At 38.8% G+C, this 8069-nt stretch overlaps 1 protein-coding gene across 1 annotated transcript; it reads right to left on the bottom strand.

Annotated features, from left to right (window-relative positions):
• Positions 1–1020: 1020 nt before the first annotated feature.
• LOC307269532 (actin-related protein 2) lies at positions 1021–5620 on the bottom strand. Its single transcript, XM_080052506.1, has 9 exons — positions 5473–5620; positions 4371–4481; positions 4058–4216; positions 3594–3723; positions 3275–3411; positions 3000–3149; positions 2694–2839; positions 2088–2220; positions 1021–1559 (listed from the first exon to the last, which is right to left on the bottom strand). The coding sequence occupies exons 1-9, from the start codon at positions 5518–5520 to the stop codon at positions 1386–1388; spliced, it is 1188 nt and encodes a 395-aa protein (XP_079908632.1). The 5' UTR covers positions 5521–5620; the 3' UTR covers positions 1021–1385.
• Between the last annotated feature and the right edge of the window lie 2449 nt (positions 5621–8069).

Genomic DNA, 8069 nt, shown 5'->3' with positions numbered 1-8069 from the left:
ATTCTTTTAAGTGTTTTGATTTTTTTGGCAGGTGGAGTAATGAGGGAGTAGTAGTCATTAAACAACCATGCAAAAGAGGAAATTACTTACGCACCGACACAACCTGCAACAGATTTACTGAAGGACTTGCAAATGTATTCAAAAAAATGTTTAAGGCGCGTCAGATTTTAATCCTCTCACGAGCGCATTTGTTTCAACTCACTTGCTTTTTCAATTCCAGTTTTCCTCTTGGCCGTGACTGTACAATAACACTGGGGGCCACAGTCTGCCCAAAAGAGCCAGGACCTTAACGTGGCTGGTAGAATGTAAATGTACTAAAGTCACCAACTTCTGGTGGCTCCTGCTGCAAGTCATCACTCTCAACTGACTGTTCAACTCAGTGTCACTATCGATGATCATATTGTGTAATTTAAAAAACTAACTTTTAATCGTTCAATTTGTTGGGTAGATATCAAGCCTAAGTATGGATTTTTTCAACCTATCTGTTTTTGATCATTGGGATGGGGGTTTATCACAGGAGCACTGATGTGCTTTGAACATTATTGCATGCTTTTAAACGTGACGGTTCTGCGAATGTGGCGCGTGTGCGTGAAGCATGTGTTCATTGTGAGAGCTGACTATTTTCTTTTCTTTCAGTGTGGAAAAAACACATGGCTGTACTTTTGTCAGGTTAACTCAGTATCGCAATAAAATAAATTGCAATATCTGTTCACAGTGTTGTACCATCCAGTTTTGTATTGTTACAGTGGGTCGTGGGTGTTGTAGTACAATAACAAACTCAACCAGGAGAGGGCAGCACATAACAACACCGTGTACCTGCTGACTTCAAAATACCCACACGTGTTTTTTTATATATAACTGGTTTGATATTTTTCCTCTCTATTTGTGAATCTTACAAATCTGCTCAGTTTTTACATCAGGTTTAATTGATCAAATCTTTTTTTAAAGCATCTTAGACAGATGATAGCATTCAAAAACTGTATATTTATTAAACAAGTATTAGGAATGATATTTGCCAAATGCAAAAAAAATATTTTTATTGACCATTTTAAACATTTCACATTTTCTACATCAGTCAGTGGTATTTTCCGGCATATATTAACATAACTTTGTCATTGTTCTCAGTAGTTCTTTACAAAACCCCATTGATTTAGGCTGAATTGAGATCAAATTTAAATGACAGAAAAACAACACAACCCTCTAATTGCTTTGAAATGGTTCCAGGTATCCATACACTGTTCAGTGTGTGACAAACATATTTAAGAAATTAAAAAAACACTTCCTCAAAATCCTTTTTAGGCCTTCCATCGGCAAACTGACACTGTCAAAGTAGTGAAAATGGCCCATTGTATTCTGAGTATTTTTTATGTATACATTTTTATTTCTTATCTGACTCCACCTCCTGCCATTTTCTGCAGCACTCCTAAGCCCTTCTCCTCGTACTCGGCCCTGCTCAGCCAGAAGGACTCCTTGTCTTTCATGATGTTGGCGAGCACAGCGCCGCCCAGGAACACCATGTGTTTACGCCTGGGGGGGTCCTCAATGCGGATCTTGAACTTCTACGGAAGTTGGAAGAGAAAAAGAGAAGGAGGAGAGGGGTCATTAAAACACAGCGCTCTACATACATATGATAGTTATATATAGGGTTTACGCTACTCTCTTTTTCTCTCTTCAGTTATCGTAAATTGAAATAACCATTGCAATAATCCAATAAAATGTAATATATTCTCCATTGGTGAAAATAAAGTTACCAAGTGAAACTTTTATGAAATAATTATTGCAAATATTATTAAGCTTACATTTTCAATAATGTCAAAAAGATATATAATATGAATGTATGTGTGTTGTATATATTGATGTTATCAATTACATGCAACATATTCTATTATTGGAAAGTGTATTATTTTAGCATTGAGGCTAATGCTACAGATTATTTTGTTGTTACCTAAATGGATTATTGCGTTTATGCAAAGGTATTAGCAGTTGGATAACACCTTATTTAACATCAGTTGTAAAACACACAGGATTGACAGCTGAATCCCTCTCCAGTAAAGCACAAACACCATGGATATAACATCTTATCTTACTGATAGTTTCAGAGTGTCTCCGTCCAGCACCCTCTCCAGGTAGAGCTGCTTGATCTCTCTCTCCAGTCTGGATGGAAGGCCCGGGTACATGGTGCTCCCTCCTGACAGAACAATGTGCTTATAGAAGTCTGGCCTGCACCGCAAGACAACAACAAAAACACAGATGGTAAAAATGGCTTGCTTTATGTGTCTACATCCCCTGTTTCACTTGGATAGATTGAAAAGCATGTGCCTTTCTACTTTTATGTTTTATGTTTTATGAGTCCACAATTCTGGAAAATCACTTTTCGGCAGAAACAGTAAATTTCTCCTCACAATCTGTTAACTATCTGTACTGTGTGTAAACTGGAAAAAATGTTGGTGGCCTACGTTCTGTAAAAGGGTATGTAAACAAAGGGGGCCCATCGTAGCTAGCAACATGCCCATTTACAGAGCCTAAGCTGTGTATTAACACTTGATCTTTTTTTTTCAGCACACAGAACAGACAGGTAACAGATTGTGAGGAGATATACTCACTACTTTTGACGACAAGCATTCTCTAGAATTGCTGACTCCACCTTTAAAACACTAGTTGTAAGGCATTAGCAAAGAAAGCAGTGAGGAGACCTGAGGTCAATGTCTGCAGCCTGGATGGTGTTAAACAGCAGCTCAGCCACTCCTGCTCCCTCCACGTTGATGAGATGGGGCTGAAACAGAGCCTCTGGAGCCCCAAACCTCTCTCCACCCACCCTCACAGGCCGGCCGTCTGGGAGCTGCAGCAGAGGAAAGGAACCAGTTAAGAAAAGCCTTTCACTTTGGACATATTCAATGCTTTACTGTCCATGTTGTGGTATTTTATACAGTTCTATGAAATAATATTTGAGTTTTTTTAGAAGTCATTGTTGGTGATGTTGGTTTTGCTGCATTACATACAGTGAATGTCTCCACCAGGACGGTGGTCTCATTGGCCAGTTTCTGCTCCTGATCGATGTTGTATCCCACGTAGCAGAGCTTCTCCTTCAGCATACGCACAGTCTCAAAGTCGGCCGTGTGGTTGAAGGCGTAGCCGCGGAGAAGCAGGAGCTTAAAAGAGGTAAAAAGTTTTTTTTAATTGTATTTTAATTTTTTTTGTCAAATTTCACTTTGACCAATTGTGTTTTCTCATTTTCAGACCCTGCACCCCAAACACTGAAGCATCATTGGCTCACCTTAATAAGGTAGCGAGTGATGTCACGTCCTGCGATGTCCAGCCTGCGTGTGAGGTGGGGTAAAGAATATCCCTCATAAACAGGACAGATGTGGGTGACACCATCGCCTGAGTCCACAACCACACCGGTCAGCAAACCTGTAGACAGGGTCGATCGACATGAAAGATATTTTATGAAATATTGCCAAAATTCGGTGAATCTATCCAACAAGAGAAAGAAGGTACCGGTTTCCTTTACTGTGCCTCTAAGCCATGAAACCGAGATGGAAGATTTATTTGATATTACATTTGTTATATGCAGCTAATTCTTGATGTCTTACCCTGAGCATACAGAGTGAGCACGGCCTGAATTGCCACATAAATTCCATGGAACTGGTACTTCTCAAACATGACCTCTGTGATCTTCTCCCGGTTCTTGGTGGGGTTCATGGGCGGCTCAGTCAGAAGGATCTTGAAGAAGTGCAGATTAAAAATACAAACAATGTGAATGCTTTAAACGCAAAAATGTATAGCGTTTTTACTGACATAGATTGACTATTTTTTTTTATTCTTGCAGGGTACAACCAGAGAGGAAATGTAGCTACTTCATGAGATTTTATTTACTGTATGTGAGTGAGCTTTATTTTGAAAGGTTGACACTGTTGGCTTCTTTCAAACCTCCATTAATAGGTGCACACAACAATCAGACAAGCAGCACAACAGAAACGCCTACAACTTATTTCTTCTTGCGTCCAATTAAGAAAATACAAATTACAGCATGCATTTGCAAAGCAGTGTTCTATACCTTGCATTCTTTTGGGTTGATGTCCAGGCGGGTTTCACCAAAGGTGTAGTCCCACAAGTGGATCATGTCGTCCCAACTGCGCACCATTCCGTTCTCCATGGGGTAGGAAACCTCCAGCATGGACCGACACTCGCTGGCCTCGTCCCCCACCATCAGGTCCTGGAGGAAGAGAACAGCATGAGTAGAGGACTCCCATTTTTGTTGTTGTTTTCTCTATGTCCAATAAAAGGCTAAACCTACTAACTAGACAGTCGTTACCTTTGCTTTAAATAGAATGCAACTGCATATAGACAATGGTGGAAGAAGTACTCACCTTTATCTCGATGTTTCCCACTTTGGTGGTCGATCGTATGATTGGTCGACCCACCATGGCAGGGAAGATATGTTCAGGGAAGTTGGATCCAGCGAAGCCGCACTTGACGAACTGGGGAGGGATGTGAGAATGAGACATATGTTGGGTTGTTTTTTGCAAATTCAGTTCTCATTTTAATATTTTGACTGAAACAGAAAGTTTGAAGGTCCCCAAATTGATGAGGGACCTAAATTGAACTAAGCCTCTTGTGTGAACAATTTCCATTCATAATTGAGATGCATTTGGTTTAATGAGGCACTAGACTTAATCAGTTTCCGGGAAACTGTCCCAGAGTTTATTGTTATGATGCATTTACCAAATTGTCTCTTATTTATCCATCAATGCAAATGCAATTTAATTACCTTTTTAAAAGCATGTGGAATAATTCTTTTGGCAAGCACGGGGGAAATTAATATGTTGTAACATTGCTTTTTAATGGCCTACAGTTCACTGCACACTCTGTCATTCTCTGCCTGTCATGACTACACTACACCTCTGACTGTAGTGTCTCAACTTGTCTTTGTGGGCTGAGACACATTCCTTAGCCTGGAGGTATGCAATACATTCCAAGCAAGAGCGAAAAATAAGATACAGCCGGTTTCTGACTGCAGGTACCGTTCCCACCTTGTGTTTATATGAACTGCAATGCCTGATTATTAACTATTTCAAGCAACAATGAGTGTATTGAATGGCCACTCCAGTCTTTTTTAGTAGCTCATCTTACTTCCTAATTTTCATCCAATTGCAGCTCAGTTGAAAGCATTGCAACCATTTAAGGCTTTGTGTGCACATTAGAGGCAGAGTGACAACAAGTCCAGGCAGATGTGGAACTAGGTTGTAGTAAACACACAGATCCACACCCTTCAGAAGTACTTTACAGTTTATAATAAAACTCAGATATTTATCACATCTGGTGTAGGTTTGCATCAAAAACCTTTAAAGAATGTACTTCTATACAAGCTGCTATCTACTAGAAAGGAAGAAGGACATTATCCAGTGCTGCTATATAGGCTGTTGAGCTACTTCTTGGTGCAATATAGACATTCTGGACATTTTGACTTACCCCTGTCCCATTGTCACAGACCACCACTTTTCTCCCCTCGCTGTCCATGCTTAAGCAAAAAACTACAAAACAGCTCAAGATACTTCCTCCTGTCAGGACAGGGGTCTGGCTAGCACATAACCAAATCACATGAATTTAGCAGTGACTACAGCTGACAGGTAAGCAGAAGTCCTTTAGCTACTCCTTCCAGTGTGGGTGGGGTTACTAAATGTAAGGGACGCCCACAGACATGGCAGAGAGAGACCCACTCTACACTTTTGTGAGAGAATCAGGAAGTGTGATGTTGGATGCATTTCTAAATAATTTCGGTAAAAGTTGATGTCCGAAGTTGACATTTCCCTAGGATTAGATTTGGTCCATTTATTGTGTTATATGATAAAACCTTTTACCACATTACACCATTTAAAAGTCAGGATGAGTAGATGCAAAGCTGAGTGTTTCTGTAGACTTTGTAAGTGTCCTCAATTCATCAAAGCACACAGTATGTTATTAGTTAATTGAACAACAAAATTCCACTTAAATGCTACATTATTTCCCACCATTTTGTTGCGCTGAGCTACTCTGTTGTGAATAATAAACATATTGTTGTTGTTTTTCTGTAGTCTATCTATGTTATCATTTATCATCTATAATTATGTTCTGTGCAATATAAAAAAATAAAACCGTCTAGGTCTATGCTATGGATACAAAATAAGGAGAAAGGCCACTTCCGGTCGCCATATTTGTTTTGTGTAGGTGACGATTGGTTACGTTTCAACTCACGTGCTAACTGAGTCAAAAATCTTCTCCAATGTTTATCAGAAACTACTATGTATCGCTATTGCTCGCAAAAAGAATACTTTGGCCACCTTGAAATATCCTCAAAACACTGGTAAGTGTTAGTGCCACTTTTTAAAGGGTTGCTACTAGCATATTTATTTTCAGAATAAGATGTTTGTGAGTTGAAGGTTATGCTAATCATGAGGTGAGAAAAATGGAGGCTCAATGTGTTGAAAAGGATTTTTCAATAAATAGACTATATTGCAAACGTCTGACAAAACTAATGTACTCAGCATTTAGCAGCAAATATGTCAGATATTTTCCCTTAGAGATATAAACAGAACTAAAAGGAGAGTGAATATAAGACGTATATCTATGAGGTGTTCATAAGCTAAATGCCGATGTATATTTTCTTTGCTGGATGTGTAAATACTAAGCTAACATTTGGCCAACTTTACTAGTAATAATAAAATGTGGAAAACGATCATTCTCCAGAATCACGGACTGTATGTTACCCACAATTTAAGTCTTATCACACTTCATTGCTCCACTACATTAACACACTGAGTTTGTAACCTTGACATAAACTGAGTCCGTATAACTTTCGATACAAATAGGTTCATTTATTTACATAAAACATTTACAAAATACATATTTTCGTGGAAATGCATTAATGTGTCACGGTAAATGGTGGTCCTAAAAAAGACAGGAGTGTGTCTTTCTGACATGAGGACACAGTCGTATCTGACCAGGTCTCACTGTTCTCCAATGTAGATAGGCACATTGAGTTAAAACCGATTAGTGCTTTACATTCACAATGCTTTAACTTGATTGTATTTTCAGCTCCTGCAGGATTATCAGAGCAGCTCAGGAACATTCACAAAAAGCTTGACATGTTTCAAACAGTAACCCAAAGAGAAGTGAACAGGTAAAACACATCTAGTGGTAACAAGATGATTTGTATATTAGCAGCACATTTGCATCATTTGTTACATAGCCTAAGTCTGTCTATAAACACATGTCAATATTAGGGTTGCAATGTAAAACGTGATGCCCGTAGTTCCTTTTTAAGGCAGTGTAATGTGTTGAATTGGTCTATCCCTATCTTTTAAAATGCACATTTGAACCGTCTGTATGACAAGATTATGGTTATAAAAATGGGCAGCATGGGCAAAGTCACGTGGTTTAAAAACAGACATCAAACTAAACGAAATGATTGAGAAATTTAATATTAATTTATAGGCTGTATGTGTTTGAAATAAGCCAATTCGATTGGTTGCATGAAACTTGCCAAAGTTAACTGAAGATAATCCAGTTCCTTAATGTGCATGTAAATGTAGTTACATATAGTAATAGCCTACTCAAGGCATTGTTCATACAAATGACTTATGTAGCTTTGACAATAACTATTAGAAAATTAACTATCGAAAGATATTTACTGAAACCAGTATCAAAACTTAAAGTATTCATATTCACATTATCTAAAGACCGTTGGCATTATTTCCATGAAGCCTTTGCCTGAGTTTTTGAAAAATTTACCCGCTCTATGTTTGTCTCTCAACAGTGCTGAGGCTTGGTCAGCGGTAAATTAGTTCACATAACAGTCAAGGTTTATGTGCCATTGTGCTTTTTCTTCAAGTGCTTATCATTCCCTTACAATGTCCACTCATGACCACTTAAAGTGGGCCCCGTCCTTGCAATAAGAACACCTCCAGTGTGTTCACAGCCACAGACAGTTCAATTGTCTTTCAGGTACAATCTGAGTCTGTATATAAAGAAGCTGCTGTCGCCTCTGCAGGGAACCAACGGATGTACGTTCTGAAGATGTGTCATTCATC

Source organism: Ammodytes marinus (assembly GCF_949987685.1).
Source record: "Ammodytes marinus genome assembly, chromosome: 23".
NCBI lineage: Eukaryota > Metazoa > Chordata > Actinopteri > Uranoscopiformes > Ammodytidae > Ammodytes > Ammodytes marinus.
This window is presented reverse-complemented; position numbering and strand designations above follow the sequence as displayed.